General features: G+C 37.7%; 1 protein-coding gene across 2 annotated transcripts in view; it reads right to left on the reverse strand.

Moving 5' to 3' along the window:
- slx4ip (SLX4 interacting protein) overlaps nucleotides 1-25398 on the reverse strand; it is a 61932-nt gene that overhangs the window by 24232 nt on the left and 12302 nt on the right. For both annotated transcript variants that reach the window (XM_067421521.1, XM_067421520.1), the window contains exons 4-6: nucleotides 24961-25087; nucleotides 2714-2791; nucleotides 1484-1572 (exon numbers count right to left, since the gene is read on the reverse strand). In XM_067421521.1, coding sequence (XP_067277622.1) covers nucleotides 1484-1572; nucleotides 2714-2791; nucleotides 24961-25087 — 294 coding nt within the window. The remainder of the gene's footprint in view (nucleotides 1-1483; nucleotides 1573-2713; nucleotides 2792-24960; nucleotides 25088-25398) is intronic.

The following is a 25398-nucleotide window of genomic DNA, read 5'->3' on the forward strand; positions in this document are numbered from 1 at the left end:
TTACAGTGGAGAATTCAAACAAAATATAAAATGTGGAGCACGCATGAGAGCGGTTTCTGTGCAGAACGCCATAATGAGTTTAACAATGCTCGTAACGTGGATCAAAGATCATATAGGAACAGGAGTAATCATGATTACATGTACGGATTTTAAAACATTTTCATGTCTCACAAAACATTGGATGTTGTCACAGCAAATTTGTAGACATTTGTGAGTGTGTGTGTGTGTAATGGGGGGTATATTTATTTATAAAAAGTGGTGGGAGGGGGGTAAATTGTTTTTTTAATATGTGAAAATGTGTGTATTCATAACTTTGTAATTGATAATTTAGGATTTTGTAACTGTTAATTTATTGTATGTTTTATTCTACCTGCCCAGGGACTAAAATAAATTATAAATTATAAAAATGTTTCAAGTTTTTATAGACATATGTCATATACTCTAGTGCTCTAAACATGAACGAGTACCATGTATGTGTAATTAATTTAATCATGTATTCTTCAAATAAAATATGTGCAAATAAAAACACTGATACAGCATTACGATTGATCATGAATGTGATAACACAATGTATTTGGCATTGACAGAAGGTCACATGTTGACCAACACATTTGCCCTATTTTCAGTAACAGATTGGTTTTATCTCGTATTGAAATGCTTAATTATTAATTATGAATTTTTAATTGTTTGTCTACGCACCTCATTTAGAGTTCCTCACCATTCCAGTGTATACATTACATACAGAATTTTTCATCATTGGCATTTTCTATAGATGGGTGCAAATTTTTTGTACTCTGTACTTCAGTCAAATTGCAACACAAATGCCAGTCATCAAATATCGCACAAACAATTTTTCTTCTCACAGTTGACATGGGTCTTCAAATACACAGGTGCCTTCCGATTTTAGGAAGGAGGTTCTGAAAAACCCTAATATAACCAGACAATGTATGCACTCAGCGGTCATATTTATATGCTGCACTCATTGGTGCATAGGACCCAGGGCTCCATGTCTTAGGCCAAAGGCATTTAGTGGTCCACCTCAGAAAGCAGTACAGAGCCTCACTAATCAGCCCTTTCCAACTACTCATTTGTCGCCCCATATAAAGCGAGAGGGGAGAACAAAACACATATGAATTAACTACATCCAGAGTCCAGAACCCAGTTCATGGCATTTGCAGAAAATGGGTTCAATATTGAGAAACGCCATACATTAAGAAGACATATGTACTTAATTTCCTTACATTCTTTATATAAAGAGTTGGAGAATAACTAGTCACCATCTTAGGCAAGTCCACAGGATAAAAACAGTTTACCCCTTCAATAATAGTTAGACACTTTTATACTGTAGCCAACTATTTTTAAAGGGAACCACTTTACTGTAGCTTAACTACATTTAAGTAAACTGTAACTTGGCAAGCTAGTTTCAAAGTAGCTTCTCCAACACTGATTATAAACATTATTTCATAACATAAGCAGCTCTTACCACATCCAGGTTCAGATTTCCATTGGGAAGTGCAGAATTCTCTGGAGGACTGGCACACACTACAACACGCTCAGGAAACACACGCAACTCTGTGAAGGTACAAAAAAATACTGATGAAGCTGTAGCTAAAGGGATGTGGAAACCATTTAGCAAAATATAATATACAGTAGATTTTCTGTTTAAAAGAGGAAGGGTGAAATGGGAAAGGGGGGGTGAAAAATGCATGATATTTATATTCAATTCTCACAGACATCTGACGCAAAAAAATAGGAGTTAAGCTTCTAAGATGAATTTACAGGAGCATCAACAGCATAAACTGAACTCAATGCCCTCTTCATGGGAAATATTGAACTGTTGAAAAAGCTTTATTTGTTGTTTTTAAGAAAATGGCAAAGTTGTCATAAAGTTGAATGTCAACACTGGGCGACTTCGAGTCCCCACTGCCCCTCAGTCAATAAAGTTTCAAATATGTAACTCGATACAAGTCAAACAAACCACATTGTTTGATGTATTTTCCGGTTTATTTCCTTCAAACTTGGCCAAATTTAGCTTGAAAAATGAAGGCTTAGCAAATTGCTGGTCAGCTACTTTTTATTCTTTTTGTTTTTACTAGATCACTTAAAATAATCTATACCGGACAGCCTTATTAGTTTGTACGCTGCTATTTTGTTTGTATTTCTTTGAGCCGTGTTAAACATAAATCATGCACAATGATGATTGTAATTCCCTTCTCAGAGTCTGACATGCCATACCTCTAAAAATACAGTGAAATTTTAGTCTGAACTTGTTTACAATGATAAGCAAACCACATTTTCCCTGTGAGATGCTGTCAAGCCTGGCTCGGGTGAACTTGGCTTTAGTCTCAAATATTTGTTCTGTCTTTATTAGGACGGAGCGCATTCATATCTTACTGTCTAGCCAGATATAATGGGTGGTTTCTTCAAAGACGTTTCTCTTAGATCTGTATAAATTTGACTTGAAACCACAAGTTCAGCACAAAACGTATTTTGAATCATGTTCTGAGTTGCCAACTAAGTGAACATATTTCAGTCGACTTTTTCCAAAATAAAAACGATCCGGACAGTGACCTCCGACTGAGCCTGACAGCTGTATGAACTAATAACAACACAGGTGCTTCTGATACAATCATCTGTTTCACGAGGCAACTTAATGTGGAAAAAAATACTCAAATCAGTTTTCTTTAGTCTAGGAGGAGAGGAAATAAACTACCTCTGTAGTGCTGCCTGACAATGCATCTCAAGTTGACATGTCGTTTCATGAAGTGCACCGCCAGACGAACATTCCCACCTGCAGAAGAAAACACATTATATGGTCTAATAGTTAAACGTCAAGACATATTTAGAACAGGTAATGTTGAAACAGTGAAAGCTTGACACATTAAGCTAATCAACGAATCGCATTTGGGACTGCCTGTTTGTTTAAACAAATCCACGTTTACGCATGAGGAAGATGTTTTCTGTGGAAAATTATTTTAATGCAAATCAGCTCTGCATTAATGATAGTCTGTGACACATCTACTGAACATGGACGTTATCAATTATATGTAGTCATGCAAAAGGCCAGAACAAAGGCTGCCAATGTATGCCAAATATGACACTGCTTAAAGGCTGGTTTAATGTCTGAAAAATACCAAAGCATTTAAGCAAATGAGAAAGAAGCCTCATCATAGTTCAGGCATGAACGCAAGCAATGCCAGGGGCTTCTTGGTCTTTGAAGTCCACTGTAACGACTGACTGAAAGCTAAAACTATTTACAACCTCTAATGGTGAGAGAATTTTATGAAATCATCCTTCATTCCTTTGAGAATAGCATATAATGTGCCACTTTGCCTGCATAACCTGTATTTTAGACTGCAAAAATCTCTAAACACTGGATGAGTGGCTGAAAATGAACACTAAAGACTGTTATTTATTATTCTTTCACGACTCTGAAATACTCAACTGTGATTGGTTGATCTCTGCATTCTGTGGTCAAATATTTCAGTATAATAACTGCTTTAGTTTATAGTGGATAAACAACACTCTGCTAGTTCTGCGCCTCGTGTGATCCATTCAGCGATCTTGTTTTTCTCACATAAAAAAAGAATGTACAGTCAGCAGGTAATCATCACAAAATAAACCTCTTCATTATTATATAAGACCTCGATTTGTCAGCGTTTATTTAGAAACAGTAAGACGACAGGTGAATAAATGAAGATTTATTATAAAATGTTCTGTTTGCACAATTATGTTCCCACAAAGGAAGAAGTGAATAAATAGGGTGTATACAAAGGCCAATCAAACTGAATAAATACATGGAACCAAGATTAGTTTGTGACTCATTCAGGATTGACATCCTTCAAAAAAAATCTGAACTGAAAAAGCATTCTGCATATTACCCAAATGAATCTATTCAAAGCTCAAAAACTCTTTGGAAAAAAGGACATTTTCATTGTAGACCTTCTGTTGTGGATCATTCAACTGGTCGGAAACTAACCATTTAACTGGTCGTTTCTAATCTGAGAATATTATACACTATAATAAACAATGTACAGTCCATATATGCAAAAATAAAAATATATGTCAATATATGTCAATCAAATAATTCATTTAAATTAATTAACTTAATTTAAAAAAGAAATACTCAATGTGCTAGATTGGCCATACTCATAATCATGTTCAAACTAGTAGTTTGGTTCATTTGGTTTGGACCAAAAAACAAAAACAAAACATATAGTCCTGGGGCCTGTTCTTCGTACGTGGCTAACTCAGTTAGCTGGATTTGATTGTTGACGATTTGGCATGATCTCGGATTGTTTGGTTTCTTCAAAGCTCGTCCTGGACATGCTGTCATAGCAACAGGTCCGTTAGCTTAAACCTGCTCGGTTTACATTTCATGTAAACAGGATTAGATTGCATCTTGAGGTGATATTTAAAATCTGTCCCAGCCACTGCTACTTTATTACAAGACTTCATTACTGAACCAGGGGCAATACTAATAGCAATTAATAGCAATAAATATAAAAGTTTATTTGAAAACAATAATTTAATGTTGTGTAAAATTTGCGCATAATACCATGACACAGTCACTTGATTGACAGATTTATTTGTGAATTGTGATGGAATAATTACTTTATAGTTGTTCTGGAGGTTTACACACATTGTGCAGTTAATCTCCGTTGCGCATTAATGTGAGTGATGACGAATAATACGGTAGTGGCTTGATGCAGCTCAAGAGATAATTTGATCTTGACCGTTAAGAAACTTGAATTAATACTGTCACATAAAAAAATCTGCTTCATATTGAATTAAAAATGAAATGACAACATTGAAATAAAAATGCAAAGTGTGTACAACAGGGATGGAAATTAACTTTTTTGTCCACCGGCCACAGTGGCTGGTGGATTTCAAAATCTACCAGCCACTCAATGTTTTTACCAGCGACTTTCTTGTTTATAACCGACAATGTGTAACTGCACGTGAAAATTAATACTACAAGCTCTACACTACTTAAGCTGTTTATTTAATCTCAAATCTCAATGAAATACTGATTTTTTTTTCTTTCACTCTAATACACACACAAACCATGAACTGATATACATTTCATTAAATGAGTAGGGCTCTGTGTGCTCTTTTTTTTTTTTTTTTTTTTTTTTACCTGGATGTGGCATTTGGATGATTTGTGGTCTTTTATGGCTTCCAGTTTTAGGTTTTTAGTACCAACAATGAAACTACTAGTTTTGGCATCTCCTGAAGCGTGTTGACGACATAGATAGCAGAACATTGTCAGTAGGGATGCACCAAAATAAAAATTATTGGCTGAAACCGAAGCACTAAAAGAAATTTAGCCAATTATCCATTGCATTTATGGCTAATGCTATGACTGTGATTTATTATTTGAAACTTTAATATTAATTAATGCAATTGCAATGCCTTGATTTTTAGTAAAGTTACAATTACAAATTATGCAAATATTTATTTAGCACATTGCAACAACCCACAGTATAAAATAAAATTCAAAGTAAAATTTTTAACTCGACCTCACTCATGTGTGTATTAAATAATAATGTACAGGTCTGCTAGCCTGCAGAAAGGTACAGAAATTGAATAAAGTAATCAAATGTAAAATAACTGCATATTTAACTGTTTAAATGAAAGATTAATCCTTAATAAACTTACAAAAGCTATTCAATCAAGAGCAGTGAGTGATGTCATTTTGTTTGACATTAAACAGAGTAAAGGCGACTTCCCCTTTAAGACCTAATAGAGGGATATGCGTCATATTTCACGACTGTATAAAGTTCACTTAAGGCATATTCAGACTATGTCTGCTAGAATACTCATCAAGATGAACATGTTGGCATACTTTTTGTGTGAGTTTGTCTGTTTAAGCACAAGACTCGAAAGATAACTCAATATTTGCGCGCTGTGAGACGGGTGCGCGCTTCCGGATGACAGTGACGGATCTTCTCTCAGCGCGAGCGCGAGTTCTTATTCGCGTCTTCTGGCACTACATCCGGGTAATGACGGCGAAAACGACTGGTCATATTCGGACATACGGCAGCGCTCGCATGCACTGAACACAGTTTATAAAGAGGGGAAACAGTCTGCTATTTTTATTTACCCGCCACGGTGGCCGGTAGGTGAAGCGAGTTTACCCGCCACAACTCAAAATCACCCGCATTTGGCTGGTGGCGGGTGCTAATTTCCATCCCTGGTGTACAAATATTATAAAATCGTATGTTCATCAACACATTTAATTTATCTAACTTTTATGTTGGTTTGGTCGTTTCCTTATAAAGGTCCAGAAATTCGTGTTTTTTCTTCTTTCTTTTTTTTTCTTTGACAAGTTTTTTTGCCAGGTGGCTTTTTTAATTATATGATGTCATTACGTTGTCTTGACGCCAGCCAATTGCTGCATTGCTGATCGTGGTTTCGAGTATCGATGCATCTGCCCTCTTCAGGGAACACAGGCACGAGCAGTGATCTCAGATAATTGAATCCAGATATTTTAATCCAATCTGCAAATTCGATTGAAGAACCAAATTCAATCGAATTTTTGGTTCTTCAAACGAACTTAGCCAGAGATCAGTTATCAGGATTAAAAGATCTGGGATCTGTCAAATCATCTCGGATGTATTATGCGAGGTACGAAGAACATGTATAGGTCTGCTTAGCAGGTCTGCTTAGCATTCACACTGGCATTTTTAACAGCGAACCTAAAGTTACCGAACATAAAATGTTCAAAACATTCAAAACAGCGCCATGATTTCCACTGCTGTATGCAGAAATGAAGATCTGCTGCAAAAGAGATGGCAGTTCTGTCATCTGTACCGACTAACGGGCAACACAGGTCCTTTGATGAGAAGAACCAGGTATGCTTTTTGTGCGTTTTTTCTAGCATTTTTGTCTGCAACATGCTAGTTGGACCAAATATTGACGAGGCACTTTACCTCCTCATTGCTCCACGTTTGCCCTCTACTCATTTTGGATACACCGATCTTTCCACGTCGTCAAATCAGCTGACTTGTAGCATTGCATCTTGTGACATTGTGTCCTTTTTTTGGTTCATTTACATGTCTTTGGTCCGTGTTGCGTTCATATATCAATTGAACCGCACCAGAGTTCATTTGAAAGCGGACCGAGATCCATCTTTTAGCAGTCTCGCTTGTTTTTGGTGCACACCAGGGTTCGGATGGCAGTGTTCACATATGTTCAAATGAACAGCACCAACCGAGGGTTGGTTTGAATCGAACCAAATATGAAAAGTGTGAACACACCATTAGACATTAGGCGGAACAATTATTTTTATTTTATTTTATTTTATTTTATTTATTTATCTATTTTATTTATTTGGGGGGGGGGGGTCATGGAGATTTATTTGTATTAAATAAAATGTTATATTTTTTAAATATGCCCACATTCCCTCTTATTTTCGTCTGCCTATTATGTTAAAACGTTCACGTCAAATTCAGTTATGATTTAAATCATCTCATATCTTTTGATTCAATTCAATATGGTGAAATTTCATAAAAATGTCAAGTAGTTTGCATCACTCGATATTACTGTTGGTCGTTTTTTCCGTAATACAATAGTCAAATAATAAATGTTTAGCGACTTGCATCTTGCGACGAACTCTTTTACTGCTGTAGCTAAAGTGTCACGTTGGAATTGACCTAAAATCAAACTAAGTGAAACACCTTTTCATTTTTAACTTGAAACTTCATTACATGAAGCATTTAGTGATGTCAATGTCATCTGTTCATTCACTTTTACAGTTGCTGGAGCAACCATACCCACTCACTGTTAACATGCCAGGAAAACAAGTTCATTCAACCCTCCTAGTGTTGGAGCAATGACACAACCATTCAGTTTTAATTTAGGAGACAGCAGGCAAAGGAAGAATCCAGCCTAGATCTGTTTGTCATTGTCCAAGGAATGCAAGATCCACTAGACGCGAAGGCAGAGCACTGTTGCTTAATCTGGGAGGAATTTGTCAGCAAGAGAGGGGGCCTGGTGAACATGCTAGCTATCTGCTGGTGCAGCTGTAAACAAGAAAACAGGCATGGGAATCCATCAGCTTTCACTCTGTGCCCTGAATAGACCCCTCAGCCTCTTTGGCTGTCTGTGAGAGACTACCGTCGGCTGCCACAGGACCATAAAATACACACAAAATGGATCGACCCCAAGTGCTTAGGCATATTGGTTAAGATCATAGAAACCATACGGAAAAACTCAATGAGTGCCCTCATCGTGATCCCTCACAATGGGAACATTTGTCTATCTTCAAGCTGCGTGTTAAATGTGTCAAATGAGCAGAAATGCATTAGAGAAGACAGATTTACCAGCTGATGTCATTGCAGGCCCCACTAACAGCTAGCTAGGTCCTCAAACGGGAGCTTGGTGTGCTTCTGCAGGTAATAATATGCAATTACAGTGTCTGCCAGCCACAAAACTGTCATCAGCACCCCCAGAATGTGATTGATGGAGCTACCTTTTACTTTCTTCCACTTCACAAGTACTGTTTAAAAGCAGCTCCTCTCCAGTTGTTTGAGTTATTTACAATACCTTTTCCTCCATTGGCAGTCAAAACTAGCTGCACTGTAGAAACAATGGTAAAATCTGTCAGAATGTAGATTAGGGTTTAGCATCAAACTTCCTGCACATACTTGTTTTGAAACAACTTCCTTAAAGGTATCAAACATGCTCATTAACACTGAGAGAAACAACAAACAGAGCATTTAAACCCTATTAAACCCTAAATCTCAAGTCACTGTATCCAAGATACAAACTAATTATCATAAATGTTATTTTATCCCTACTGAAAATAATAGGCTATGGTAAGCATCTTGTGTGAAACCCCGTTGAGCCTGCCAAACTGGCTCCTAAAATTGATATAAATGTCAAGGTTCCAGGCGATTGGTGCTTCTTTTTTTTTTGCTTAAGGGAAGTGATATAAGACTAGTGGGAACAGCATCACCTACATTCTCAGAAGTGTTCATCTATGCAATGCAGGTTAATATGACTAATAATATGAATCAGATGCTCCCTCAGGTGTTCCTCGCCATCACAAAGAATTAACCGAGGAGGATTTCGATATCAGATTTATATGCTTTTGAGGCTTGGACCTTAAAGCGCTTAAGGGAGAAAGGCAACACCGTTAGAGAGATCAAGATGGCACATGGAACCCTACCAAATTCAAAGAGGGTGAAATAAAGTGTGCGTGGACAGTATCAGCTTCTTATCTTTCCTGCTCCTAATCATTCAAGTATGCAATGAGCCGCCCCAAAAGCTTGGGAGAGTTATGGGAAAATAAAGCTCTTCAGTCATAACATAAGTCTCTCTGTTAAGCATCAAAAGCCTAGGGCATGTTCTTTCCCTTTTTAACTCTGGTGTGGATGGATAGAACAAACAAACTGACTGATAATCTGCATATTCCAGAAGATAAAGAAAAGGGCATCTTTTCTGTGTGCTTCAAAACCTTCAGTCAAGTCCGTTTCATTCATGTCCATCCCAACTTAAATTGACCCATCCACCCGCCTCCTTACCAAAGAAAGAAAAAAGTTTAATAGCATTAGTGTTTCCTCTTTTCCTTCACTTCAAAGAGGCAATTCCCAGGACAAGGCCAACAGAGCAGTCTGGCTCTTGAGTAGAAACACATCAAGGCTCATTTTGAGAAATCAGCTGTTGGTTGATTTAAAAAATGTCTTGCAGCTCCAATTCTTCTGGCCTAGGCCAGCATGCTACATGTGAATATCTGTGTCTTTTTGCAGTTTAAGTGCTTTTAAAACACCCCTTCTTTAAGAAAAGAAAATACTGACGCTATCTATACAAATACTGATGTTTACAGCAATGCTTCTCAACTGTTTTTGATTCAGGACCCAGTGGGAATCACAAGTGGCAACTTAACTTTGTATCAAGATTGCTTATCGTGCAAAAGTAAACAAATGTGCCCATAAAATTAAACACTGATATTTATTCATTTCAGTTCTGTCTACTGAACTAAAAAACGGTGTCTCCCGGAATACAGAACTGCAGGCTACTATTTGTATGCCTTGCAAACTTTAAAGGTCCTGCTCTTCGCGATTCCATCTTTCAAACTTTAGTTAGTGTGTAATGTTGCTGTTAGAGCATAAATAATACCTGTAAAATTATAAAGCTCAAAGTTCAATGCCAAGCGAGATATTTTATTTAACAGAAGTTCCCTTTCAAAGCCTACAGCGAACGGCTGGTTTGGACTACACCTCGCACTTGCTATTGTTGCAAATTCCACAGATTTGTCACCAATATATGTTATCTAGCTGGCTAACACAAATGAGGTTGTGTCGAATTTGAAAAAAAAAAAATACTTTGCATCGGATGCTAATGTTTTTCATCAAGTCATTATTTTCCAGCCAAATTTGCTCATAGAGTTACATTAAAAGCAAATGTTCTTTTTGTAAAGAAAAATAATGATTTTTTTAAACAATGAAAAACTGAAATATTATTCTACCAGATCTGTATCACTAAACTGAAATTAAAAAAGTTGCACGCAAGAAGCATGTGATGTGAAAAGATTGAGAAGATTGGAGATTGAAAAGTGTTCTAACAATCAAAACATACATGCAAGGCTTCGCTGACACTAAGCCAAGGCAGAAATATATACAGTACATCAGTACACACGCATACACGACCCCTCCTGGAGTTTTTACCACTTCCTGGGAAAACAATAGACCGAACAAAAAGTCAACAAACCAGAAGAATGTAAAGAGGAATGTGAAATAAAATGGAAGAGTGGGGTGAGTGATCCCTTGTCTCCAACTAGAGCAATTCTTTCCATTGATTCAGAGTTCAAAGAAGAACATGAGCTATAAAAATCTCATCAGCTCTAAACAAATGGAGAGCACAGACAGCTCAACATGTGAAAGAATAATAATCATCTCTCAGCACTGAGGTCTAGATCTTGACAAGCCAAAGAGGTTGTACAATCTAAACACATCAACCTCTAAAAACAGACAACATCAGATACGATTTCTGGTGGTAAAACCGGGTACGATCTGTGATATCGGAGCATATAGCTACTGTGTGCAACGGACGATCCCGAAACGATCTCACAGACTTGAAAACCGTGGACGACGGGTTGAGAGTGGGTGTCTAGGTGACCGAGATGGAATTTGTAGAAATATTTTCTCTCGCTCCTCACTTTGATGTGAATGATCACCCTCTAAGATCTTGTCCTCCACTCTTACTGGGTCAGGGTGGGGCTCCCGGGTGACTGTGCGTATGTGTGCGAGTGTTTCACGGGGGTCGCCACATGGAAGGGCCGAGCGGGGTTTTCCTGGAAGCACATCACACCCGGCTGCGTAACTGTAGCCTGGGCCGAGCGGTCGGTGTGTCTTATCACTCTGTTCAACGTCCACCTGAAACAATATTTGCACATGAGTGTTCAATTTAACATTTGGGTGACCCCTTCAGCATGGTTATGAAATGCTGCAATGTGGCCCAACAGGAGGATGCAACACATGATCAAAAGGAGAACTGTAAAGATAAGTAAATGGACTAAAGCGCCTTCAGAAACCCCCTTCTATAATCAAAACTGAGACCAAAACCTAACATGGTGACAATTATGGACCAAAAGCCCATAATACATTTTAACATGACACAGCAAAATGAGCAAGGCATGAATTGAACATCACTCCTCTTGTCCCAGCAGATGTTCCCTTTAATTAGAGCTCCTAATGCAACGCTTAACTAATTGCCTACACCTGCCCTATAAACGTATATGACATCAGCATGCCTATGAAAACGGGTGAGAACATCTAAAGATTTAACACCAACACAGGATTCTTGAACAAAACTTTCTTTAAATACTACTCTGTCTCTCTAAGATGACATGTTTACCTGACATGTCTCTTATGCTCACCAAGGCAGCTTTTACCCAATCAAAAAACAACAAAATATTGCTAAATATTATCACAATGAAAAATGTTGTAATGTAATGTAATTTCCTATGATGCCAAAGTTGAATTAAAGGTAGGGTAGGTAGGACTGATATAAAACATTTTTGTCCAAATTTGTTTAAACTTTCTTTATATGTCAATACATAATTAAAATGTAAGTACTCTGAAAAAGAAAGTATAAAAATCAAGTAACTCTAGACTGTTTAATCTGCAATACACACCGCTCATTATTTTCGTTCGGGGACGAAACAAATGATTGGCTTGGGCGACTGTCACTCTCTCTCGCTACCATGGTAACCACCGCTTTCGCTACAGGTTCTGCCCACACATGCGCGCACCCCTAGGAAGAGCAAAAGCATTCAAAATGCACAGTGCCGGGTTTTGCAGTCAGCGAAGGCAAACAATGCAAAAAAAAAAAGGAAGACCGTAGGCCTACATGTAAAGGCAATGCACAAGAAGTCTTTGGATAAACAAAGAAATCAAACGTGAGTAAATATGGGCGTGGCTTTACAACAATGTCGAGAACTGTGGGACCTCAAGAGGCTCAAAAATGACTCATTGCTGGCTGTATTTCTGCTGGACAGGTAATCTTTCATTTTGATTATACATTTTTTCCGTTTATGTTTTCATGAAGCATGTATCACTAGCACATATAGCTGCCTAATATAGCATAAAATTACTTAGCATAGTTACAATATTATACACTTAGCCATTAGTAGAGATGATAAATACTCAATATGCTTAGCTCAAGTTGATCGCTGTCGTGTTGAATTTTGCAAAATTTAAATTTAGATAACAAAATGCATGTGTAAAAGCTAGTACACCGCATCCAGGAACTTTTTTTTTAGAACTAAGTTAGCTTTAGCTACTACTAGTCAACAATGCTTTCATCATGGAAACTCTTACATGCAAAACACAGTATATTTTATGAATCTTACACGAAATTCACCTTAATCAGAGTAAAACTGATGTTATTGTAAAAAAATATATTTATCAATGCTACCCGTTTTTAGCTTTGCCTTATAAATATAACTAGCTTGGTACCGAATTAAACAAAAATCTATTTTAAACTTTACCAGTATCGGTATTCTAGCTTGATAGTGAGTACTAAAAGACATCTTATCTGTTTATATTTATAGTGATAAAGTTAGATTTTTTATTACATATGATGCTGACATGATGTCACTACATGCACACTGCTGGTCTGAGGTAAATAATGCGTCTTCCAGCCGAGCGGTCGGTGAGGCGTGTTCATGTATTTTGGGGGCGTGGCTTTGGAAAGAGCCCAGAAGGGAGAAGGTGGAGTGAATGGAAATAATTAGCTGTCTTTAAAACAGTCGTGAGAGGTCTACAGACACTCAAATTTTATACTTTCTTTTTTAGAGTACTTACATTTTAATTATGTATTGACATATAAAGAACATTTAAACAAATTTGAAAAAAAAAAAGTTTTTTAACCAATTCTTACTCCCCTACCTTTAACAGAACCATTATTCTAGTCTTCAGTGATATACGGTTCTTCAGAAATCATATCAATTTATTATCAATGTTTAAACAGTTGTGCTGGTAAAAATTTTTTTGAGGATTCTTTGATAAATAGAAAGTTTAAAGAATATTTTTAACATTATAAAATGTCTTATCACATTTTATCAATTTACAGGATTTGCTGAAAAGTATTAATATATTTAAAAAATATTATTACATATTATCTTACTTACAATATTTTATCTTACTGACCACAAACTTTTGGATAGTAGTGTATATGCAGGATGTGACATTGTGCAAAAATTAAAGGAAGAAATTAAAGGGATAGTTTATACAAAAATAAAAAGTTTGTAATAATTTACTCGCCCTCATGTTTTTCCAACTCTGTATGAGTTTCTTTCTTTGGCTGAACACAAAATATATTTTAAAGAATGTGGCTAACCAGACAATTGGCAGTAGCCTTTGACTTCCATAGTATTGTCTTCCTACTATGGAAGTCAACGGCTACCGTTACTGTTCCATTACCGGCATTCTTTAAAATATCTTCTTTTGTTTTAAACAGAAGAAAGAAACTCATACAGGGTTAAAACAATATGAGGGTTAAGAGATGATACCATTTTCATTTTTGGGTGAACTATCCTTTTAAGACTAGCATCATACAGTACCAGAGAAGTCAGATAAGAATCCAACAGTATTTGGAGCAACAACTGCTTTTTTACCCAGAAAGTTGGCATATAATTAGAAATCAATCATGAAGGAATTAGCTATGAGCTAATTTTCACAACGAGCTAATTGTGACGTCATAAGTATGATGAATTTCACTTGTTGTACTGACTTATCAAAATGCTTCTTTATGGCCTTTGTTATGTGTCTTTATATGTTGCTCGAAATAAAATAATTTCATTCATTCATTCATTCATTCATTCATTCATTCATTCATTCATTCATTCATTCATTCATTCATTCATTCATTCATTCATTCATAATGAGAAAATGAGCTTTAGCAATTTCGTTGACAAAGGTTAAAATAAATGAGCAGCACTATGAGGAAATAATATGCCAAAATCACAGACATTCCTATCCGGACAAAATTAGACTTCTTATGGGAACAAAAAAAAAAAAAAGTTTTTTTAAAAAAGTATTTTGCTCCCTGCATTTTTATATAGCTTCTGTGTGGTGTGTGATGGGGTGAATATGTTCAATTTGAATTGGGATTAATACCACACTGTAAATCAGTGAAAGACGAAATTGCCTGACCTTCTCAGGGAAAACGAATCATCTCCGAACAGACAGCAATTAGAAGGGTACATTGGAATGGTGCATTTTGGTACAAACTATACATACTTAAATGATATGCAGGTATGGTACAGTAAACACAGGAATCTGAGACCCTTAAGGATACCACAAGGGCAAACAGAGAAATGTGGTGTGAATGAGGGCAGGGAAACACATTCCTCCTATTTGATAGCAGCAGATTAACGATGTGGGGAAGGCTTCTGAAAACTTGACTTATGTGCTGTTCTGCAGCACTGAAGGTTTTGAACCTGAGCTAGGCTTGTCATTAAATCCAGACCTCATCTCTGTCTCCTACTAAATCTATCCTGCTTGCTTGTGCATTCAATCTAACTCACCTGGAGAGCGCAATGGTGCCTGCAAAGCCTTAATGACGAAATATGAAATGCCAAATACAGAGGAGGAGGAACAATCAAACTTCTTTTACCAAGCAAATATGCACTTAATCATAATATAATAGTGGCCAAAAAATAATGATGGATTCAATGGAGAGAGGCACCATTAGCCCCAAGCACATGACCTGCCATTTGATCAGCTATTTTGAAATGAAAATGTTGAGGGGGAAAAGCAGGGTGATCCTTTAAAACGATTTTAGTAATTCCTGAAGTGAAGTTTGGTCAGGCGGCATGTATAGCCTGGGTTCACGGAGGCTGTGTCTGTATGTGTGTGTGAGTCTGCCTGACCAGATTGTGGTCGAGAAACAGTCCCATGAATCCCATACTGATCAAGCTCTCCTTCCCCAATCCCTAATTACATACAGAGCCCTGTGGTGGGACAGCACTAGAGGAACACTGCTGACCCCGGACGAAAGACAGGGGTGTGTGTGGTGAGATCGAGTCATACTGAACGTATAAACATCAGTTTCAGGCCAAAGGCGGGTGTGTTAAAGCTGTGTAGATTTGTGTATTTGAGAGTTTGTGTGTGAAAGTGTGGGAGAAAGGTCTGCGGAAAGAGTCCGGCTGTCCAGGGGCTTTTCTGTACAGCGAGACGAGGGACTTAGAGGAGGTGGATTTGCACAGCAACTGCAACATGACAAAGCATCAAGGGCTAATTCTAGAACAAGAAGACAGACAGACTGACTGGCAGTTAAAAGAACCCAAGGAATTTCGACAGCTCCTGCTCCCAGGTCTCCATTTCCCATGCTGGTAATCCTGCCTAGTCCCTCTCACATGTTCCAGGGCAGGTAACTGCTGCTAATGCCACCACATGCTTTATATTTAAAGGCTAAGGGGCATGTGGGCAGAAACAGAATGCTCTTTTTGCAAACTGTTGGAGAGGGGGCACAGATAGAGGGAAAGACTTACTGACCACAAACCTTTGAACTGTAGTGTAGTAATTCAATATCTACTGCAATTGAATCAAAATCTGCTGATAACCATCATAGATATATTGTGCATCACTAGATCTTTTTTTAAAACGAGTCGAATCAAAATGCAAATCAAAGTGTCAAATCTCATCATATCAATTTCATGAGGCAGAGCATGTGAACTTAACCGTATGTATCACTATTCTGCTGCTGCTGCTGCTGTGTGAACATAGCCAGAGAGAATCAGAAGTGGATGGATGGAGTGCCGCAGCCGGTCCCACATCCCTCCACTCACTGAGTGAGATCTCACTCCCTCTGTGCCCTTGTAAACACATTCTCCAGCGGTAAGGCTATCTGCTGCAGTGCACTTGTGCTGGCTATAGGGCTGGGTCACAGGCAGCCAGCTCTACTTTAAGCCCTCCTCACAGGGCCTGCCAAGAGGAGTCAGCCTGGTACACTGTGCAGCGCTCGCAAAGCCCTCTCCCACGGCTATTAGTGACCATTCATCTGGGGAGCCTGGGAAAATGCATCTGAACCCGGCAGACCATCAGGGGGAACAGCCTGCCAGGTGTTCCCTCCCCCTCTGCCACACCAGCACTGTAAGCCCTAGCACCTGTGGGAAAGAGGAAGTGGCTTGGCGAGGAGGAGGAAGGGTATGAAGCAGCCGCCCACCTCTTTTCTCCTCCCCTTCATCCATTATAAGCTAATCAGATCAAACACACTGACGTGGGGGAACATGCATAGGTAGATGTCAGAGTTACCTAAAAATGGGTGAAAGTGCAAACAGCTGCATTGTAATTGTGTCAGCGTGGCTGAACTTGATGGAGGGCTTCTTGGTTTACACTTCAGGAATTTATTATGTGTGACACTAAAATAAAAGAACATTAGAGTTACTTCCATTTGGACAAATAACCTTTACAACCTGTAGGCAACTAAGAACTAATAAGAAATGACCATCATAAAACATGTACAGTTACAATTGTCTACCACAATTTCCACTAAAGTCAAACTGTCATAAAATATATTTATACATATATTTACAATAGTAACAAAATAAGATACTTTTTTTTAATCTCTATTCTTATTGGATATCTCCAAGGCTGCATTTTTTTAAAGAAAAACCCCCGCAAAAAAAGTATTATTGTCAAATGTTATTACAATTCAGTTTTCTATTTTAATATATTTTAACATTGAAGAAACATTGCTAATTATCATTGTTGAAAACAATTGTTCTGCCTAATATTTTTGTGGAAATATGTATTTTCCCAGTATTGATAAATAAAACGATTTTTTTTTTTAAAAGAGTAAAGGTTTACTTTTAAACGTTACTCTTTTTTAACTCTTTTTTTTTACTTTTTTAAACCTTTACTCTTTTTTTAAGTCAATTACTTTTGATCAGTTATGAAAGTCAAAACAACAACAACAACAAAAAACATTAAGATTACCTTTGCCATTAATCTTGAAAAACACTAATAATTTGACTTTTTTTTAAAAGATAAAATAATAAAGATTTTTAATATTGGTTAGAATTATGATATCGATGGATCCCTAGAGGATTTGTACACAGTTTGAAAGAGAAATTACATTCACATAACAAAAAATGCCATGTTTTCATCACTCCTAAGCAGAAATAAAAGGAGGAGTGCACACTGAATGATGACAGCACTTTTAAAGAAATTATTGGAGAAACATACTTGGATTTTAGTCCTGGCATGTTGTTCAGTAATGTTGTTGATAAATGCCAATGGCTCTTTAATGCGTAACCACGTAATGGTGTTGCAAGAAAACCCGATGTTTTGTCGATCAAAATCCTTGCTAGTGCCCAAATTCGATACACTGATTCACACAAAAATCGATTTCACACAAATTAGATACATTCCAAACTGAACAAACGCAAAGTGAGTCATTCATTATGTTCTCAAATGCATGTGTTTGCTTGAAATATATGAAATTGGATTGCTTTTGTGAACTCTATTGCAGGAATTGATCCTTATAATTTACAGGTTTTCTCAGTAAAAAATTATCCTGGAAAAATGAGGTGAAAGAAAGTTAAAGAAAAGAAAACAAGCATCTCTTATGCTGTAAATCTTGCAATGAAAGACACTGTGCTGATTTAGCTTCATCTTAAAAAAGGTTCTTTGGCAGAAACTTTGAGCAACAATCTAATTAGCTCATGTTCTCATTTAAACCTAATAACTCATTCTATTTTGAATCTACAGCATCAGAGATTAGGTTAAAGCACTTGTAACTTAGCAGCAAACAGACTCTCTGTAAGGGTTGCAGGTCCTTCTTTCTTAAGAAAAAGGTATAATCAGGAAAAAAAGAAATTTGCCCTGAGTGCAACAAGTATAACGTTCATCTAACTCAAAAAATCATTATTTCTTAATAAGGGGGTAAAGTCACTAAGAAACCTTACTTTTGCCCTTTTCAGGGCAGATATGCTTCAACAAATGACTACATAAACCATTGCAATCTGCTGTCTTCCAGCAAAAAAACATTTTCTTGGTAAGTGTGCCAAGAGTCCGGCTCGTGCTTCCACCAAGCCAAGACATTTGGTGGGAAAAGTTCCCCCTTTCCCGCCCTCTCCAAAGCATAAATAAATCAACTATGAGCTAATGGGGAAGCATGAGGTAGCCAGTCAGCGAGAAGCTACAAGGTCTGACATTTGGAAAATGGCCTTTGCAGCTGAGAGCAGAGCAGACTGCTCAGGAAATGTGTCGGCATGTGACGTGCTCACTGGATATGATAGATGTGACAATGACATTCAAATTGCCACACAGAGGTTGACAACAGACACATCTAAGCAGAGACTGAACACAAAACGCCATGCTTGGTGCATGCATGATGAAACCATGTAGGCAAACACATACAAGAGAGGGAAAAATATCTAGTGCATAAGTGAGTTCACACAAAAGGATTTGGGTAGAGTTAATAGCTGTTGATAGCCGACAGCTGGAGTGGTCACATGTTCTGTGACTGAGAAAATCGCAGAAATCTTAGGGTACATTCCAATATGCCTGAAAGGGTGTCATGAAGTGGACTTCACAAGATATTGGAAAAATTGAATTGGAATTACAAATTATAGGGAGTGTCTTATGCTTAGTCCAGCAGGCACTGCAAACAATATAGGAATCACGTATACATTGAATGTCACTGTGTGTAAGTAGTGTCATATCAAATTTCATATAAACATTTATCATTAAATGCAGCCCTATATCTTGGGGCCATGGTATGTTCAAGCAGGGCAACCAAAACGTTTAATTGCCCTGCCCAACAAGCTTTTTGAATCTTTAATAAAATTCCTTTCTTCCATTGTGTTGTTAACTCTTGACTTGTTTTCTGATAATATGATCACAGATATTTTTGATCATGCAGATTTGTCCACAGTGAAGTTTATGTTTATTGCTTAGAAGTTTGTTCCAGTTTAGCCCTATGTAGGCCTACATATGCACTAGTCGGTGGGCTGGGCTACAGAAACTCATACGAAATATGAAATGACAAATACAGTGGAGGAACAATCAAACTTCTTTTATCAAGCAAATATGCACTTACAATTGTCGGGTAGCCTATGTGATGTGTAATGGCTGTGAAGCACTCTAATGAAGCCTATAAGCCTACAGTGGAGAAAACTGCGAAAGTTGCTATGTGTGTTAACGTGCGTGCGTATGCGTATGTGTTAAAATGCTACTGCAGTCGAATTTTCCTATTGGACGTTGTAGGACATCGTGACATATGATGGTACTTCCAACGGCTCACTACCACACCCCTGGCACGAGCTCACCACGCCCTAAGAAACATGTTCCCGATGAGAACGGCTTAACTCCAGTATGAGCACTCATGTTACATGAAATAGAAAAATTATGCAAGAAACTTGCTTGACACTTGCTTCAACATTCTAATGAAGAAAATACGGATAAACAATGCCGTTGTAAGTACACGTTAAGCTTTTCTTGTGATATTTTTGCCACCCGTCATGTCTACAGATAATTTTCATACTTTAGATGCTTTCAGACAAACCCTGACACGCAATTGCCATGGTAACGAACAACAAGCCAGCGGCTCGATTGATGAGGCTCTGTGTCTACAGACATTTCACCCTCCTCCACTTCAGGTGAAGGTGGGGGAGAAAAGTCCTCTACTTTAGATGACCGCTCTGTTGCAAAGCTACTGTCACTCCAGTCACTCTTTGCAAGTCTGACAGCTGTCAATCAATACGTCACTGCGGGTCTCAGGTGCACGCCCCACACTCAGCCCCACCCTCGGTTCGTCTCCGCTGGGCTCCGCCCACTTTTCGAGCATTTTTCAAATAATGCCAGTGGGTGAAGTAAGGCTCTGAACAGGGGTTAAGTTACCCTTTAAGAGGTACATAGATTTAAGTTGATGTTTCAGTTTTACACTGGCAAAAAAACAAGTCAAGACAGAAATTCATAGAATTTTCAGTTCATGTAAAACCAAATGTAGAACAAAATACATTTGATTATTTGATATACCATTGTTGATATTTGTGATTTTGAAAATGGTTTTGATTGATGTTTCGACTTTGATCAATCTTAGACTGCACTGAGATCAGCCGGTTAGTGTTATTATAATTCCAATATGTAATTTTACATAGAAAAAAAATGATATTTATAAATAAAACATGTATATCGTATGTTTTATACACCCTTGTTGTCTATACACTACCGGTCAAAAGTTTTAGAACAGTAAGATGTTTTAATGTTTTTAAAGAAGTCTCTTCTGCTCCCCAAGGCTGCATTTTTGTTATTAGAAATACAAATATAATAATTGTGAAATATTAATAAAATATAAAAAACTTGTTTTCTATTTGAATATATTTTAAAATGTAATTTATTACTGGGATGCAAAGCTGAATTTTGAGCATCATTACTCCAGTCTTCAGTGTCACATGATCTTTCAGAAATCATTCTAATGTGATGATTTACTGCTCAAGAAACATTTATGATTATTATCAATGTTGAAACAGTTGTGTAAAAAAAAAGTTTAGGATTATTTGATGAATAGAAAGTTCAAAAGAACAGTATTTATCTGAAATAAAACGTTTTTGTAACATTGTACTACCATTTAAATGTTTTGGGTCTGTAAGAATTTTTTGGGGAAAGAACTTAAAGAAATGAATACATTTATTAAGCAGGGATGCATTAAATTGACCATGTGACAGTATAGACATTTTTAATGTTGCAAAAGCTTTAGATAACTTTAGATTACTTCAGATAAATGCTGTTCAGATGAAATTTCTAATTATCACATTTTTACACTACTGTTTCAACATTGATAATCATAAATGTTTCTTGAGCAGTAAATCAATTTATTAGAATGATTTCTGAAGGATCATGTGACACTGAAGACTTGAGTATATTCAAATAGAAAAGAGTTATTATATATATTTAATAATATTTTACAATATTACAGCTTTTTTGTATTTATAATAACACAAAAACAACCTTGGTGAGCAGAAGAGACTTCTTTAAAAACATTTAAAAATGTTACCCTTCTAAAACTTTTGACCGGTAGTGTATACGTGTGTGTAAATTATATACAGGGCTTGACATTAATAACCGCACCGACCCGCCAAATGCGTGTGCATATATATACAAACTTCATAAAAGATACTACTGAGTGAGCACCCTCACATGTGGTGCACTGGGAAGACTGCACTGAGATCAGCCGGTTAGTGTTTGACCTCCACACTGAGCATGTGACCCTTGCATTTATTTCCCAGTCACAGTCCAGCTCCATTTCCTGACAGAGGCCAACAAATACTTCTAGGTTAATGGACACAAGTGAAGGAGACACAGTCGGTCCATGTACACACACACACCCTGAGTGCATTTCATCATTTGTTATGCTTATCTGTCAGAGATAATGAGTCAGTTTTTCTGATATATTAGACAATAACCCTGTTCTCACCTGGCCCAAGGGCGAGACATTGCATTTCTCACAGCTGTTACATATAGTGATTAATGATATACTCGTCAGATCTGAAATCATTCTCTTATGAGAAGTGCAGGACACATACACCATGTCATGAGTAAACGTTTAGGCAAGCCAGACTTTATCTGGGAAACCAGCTACTGAAATATCCCTTAAAACTCTAATAGCCAACGCCAGACTACAATCTGCCTCCTTATTTTTTATCTTGCTGTCTATCTTTGTCTCCCAGCAGCAAAGAGGAGAGTAAAACAAGCAAAAGTGTATGTAATACTAGCAATGAACAACAAGAACAGAGAAAGAAGAGCACCTCTGTGGCAGTGCAACCGTGCCTTGACGTGCCGTGAGAGGGGCAGCAACATCTAAAGCGGAGAAATTTCTTTTTATGAGCTTAACTGCCCTGTAATCTACCTCTCTCAGCGGGACTTGGCCCATGCAGTGAGTCAGCCTTTTACAGTCTTAAAGTGCTACCTGTGTAGAAAGAACCACCTCCCTTAAGGCCCCGTTACACATCAAGCGATATCGAAGAATGAATGGGCGTGATCTCATTTTAAACTAAATCTGGATAAAACAAAGTTAGTTTGTACTTAGTTTCAATGGTTTGAAACAGCTTGCTTCTTTTTTGTTTACATTTAAAGATCTCTTTTCTTTTCTTGCTGGCATGCAGGTATGGCCTCAATTTCTCCACTTTGTTTTAAAACTTTTCCGTTCCTGCTGTGGGACAGCCCGAGTGCCCGAGCTGTGAAGCAGTGTGGCACATTTCATGTTTATGAAGGAAAGATTGTTTCTAAAGTAGGTATAAGTGAGAAACACAGGTCTTTACTTGCAGCTTGATCACAGGTAATTATATATTTCAAAAGCCTGTAGCAAATTTTCACATATTCAGGTGCAACATATCTTGACAGGTACATTCGTAATTGTATTGGAAGATCACAGTGGTATTTGTGGTTCATATGGGTACAAAATGTAGACATAAATCAATATAGTTAAACAAGAGTAGACATTAATGAACATGGGTAACGGGTCTGTACGTCACCATCTTCTGGTCACATGCCAATGGCGTAACTAAATGATGCTGTTAAATATCAAACTTTGAACTGCTTCGCTTTATACTACTTGCATGCCTTCTAAGGTGACTTAAACTGAAAAAAAAAAACTCAAACAGCGTTCCTCACAAAACTTGCAACTGATTTAGAATTAGGCAAATTTGCAAATTACTTGCATTAGCAAATTTGATTAGCATGAAAATAGACCATTTCCATTGTTTATTTAAATTAATATATTTAACTCTTTCCCCACCAGCATTTTAAATAAGAATTGCCAGCCACCACCAGGGTTTTTGACAAATTTTCACAAAAAATTAATAGCCCATAGAATATTTTGTTTTATAAATATCTTTACACTACGTCGCAATGCATTATGGGATTGGCTAAATGTCAGAAGCGCTGCCAATGCTGCCAATGCATGCAGCTCACTGGCCCTGTATCCAAATATTCCTACTTTCGTACTATATAATAATAGTTGAAACAAAGAATGTGAGACGAATAGCTGCCAAAGCCACAGCTACTGGATCAGTTAGAGAACAGACACTACAATTAAAAGCTGAACATGTCTGTTCAATATAATGAGTGAGTCGCCACGTGAGTATCACAGCACAAACGCAGCAGGAGTCAGATTACATTCACCGTGATGAATGAGCTCTCGTGATGAGAGCTGAGGTAAACACAACCGCGGCATACATTGAAGCGTGTTCAACCCTTTAAATAACTGTTTTTTTATTTGATTTTTTTATTTTTTATTTCTGTGATGCAAAATTGAATTTCCAGCATCACTACTCCAATCTTCAGTGTCACATGATCTTTCAGAAATCACACAAGTATGATGATATGCTGCTCAAGAATGTTTATACCGTTTCCATGAAAGGGTGTACATCTTCTGCAACAGTGCTTAGGTAGGTGGCAAAGTAACATCCACGTGGACGGCAGGACCCAAGGTTTCTCAACAGAACATTTCCCAAAGCATCACACGGTCTCCATCGGCTTGCCTTCTCAAAGTGCATCCTGGTGCCAATGGTTTCCCAGGTAAGTAATGCACACACACCCGGCCATCCACGTGATGTAAAAGCGAATATGATTCATTTGACCAGGCCACATTCTTCCCTTGCTCCGTGGTTCAGTTCTGATGCTCACTGCTGGTGCTTTCAGCAGTGGACGGGGGTCAGCATGGGCACAATGACTGGTCTGCAGCAATGCACCGTTCATTAGAACCAGCATTAACTTCTTGAGCAATTTGAGCTACAGTGGCTCGTCTGTTTGGTTGGACCACAGGGACTAGCCTTCACTCCCCACATGCATCAATGAGCCTTGGCCGTCTATAACCCTGTTTCCGGTTCACCGCTTGTTCCTTCTTTGGAACACTTTTGATAAATACTGACCACTGCAGACCGGTAACACCCCACAAGAGCTGCAGTTTTGGAGATGCTATATGACCCAGTCGTCTAGCCATCACAATTTGGATCTTGTTAAACTCGGCCAAATCTTTATACTTGCCCATTTTTCCTGCTTCTAACACATCAACTTTGAGGGCAAAGTGTTCACGTGCTGCCTAATATATCCCACCCACTAACAGGTGCCGTGGTAAAAAGAGATAATCAGTTTTATTCGCTTCACCTGTCAGTGGTCATAATGCTATGCCTGATTAGTGTATATTGTTAAAGTGAAATAAAATTACTCATATCATGATATAAATTTTTTGTCACCCCTATTGCAGACTCTGAAGTGCCCATCTGATGAATTCACTAAAGAGAAGTTGTGAATGGCAGTGAAGCGATAACTGACAATGATAGGTCACATGACAGTGACAACATGGCTGGTATAGTACATCTGAATTTCATTTATGTTACCCATTTTCATACTATATAGAACACTTTTTTAATGGTCGCAAAGTACCTACCTACTAGACAGTATGCGCTTTTGGATGTTTTGGAACAATGCATGTGTGCCATACCTTCAAGACAGAGCGGGGCAGTCTGGGTGAAATCTTTCTTCGTTTTGGGCTGGATCTTCTGGTATCTGGCCTCTTGAAACTGCCTCACCCTGGGCTCCAATGCATCTCTTATCAGGGAGCCCACTTCCTGTGAATACAAAAGCATAAGAGTTTGTGTACATATTTGCAATCTTGAAAACAAAGACAAACCTCCTAAGGATACATTCGTCTTAAAATGTTTATATGGAGCTCAAATTTAACTAGAAGTGCTGCACGTAGCGTTAAACCTGGGAGGGAAAATCATTCAAAGCCTTTCGGCTGTTTGGGCCAATGAAAACATTATATCTTTTAAAGGCAGGAGGAGGATGGGGGGGATCCCCAAGAGTAGATCCAAATACCAGATTTCGGTATCAGCCAATTGAAGCGTAAGAGAACATACACAAACAAACAGAAACACAC

This window comes from Pseudorasbora parva, chromosome 17, assembly GCF_024679245.1.
Source record: "Pseudorasbora parva isolate DD20220531a chromosome 17, ASM2467924v1, whole genome shotgun sequence".
Classification (NCBI taxonomy): domain Eukaryota; kingdom Metazoa; phylum Chordata; class Actinopteri; order Cypriniformes; family Gobionidae; genus Pseudorasbora; species Pseudorasbora parva.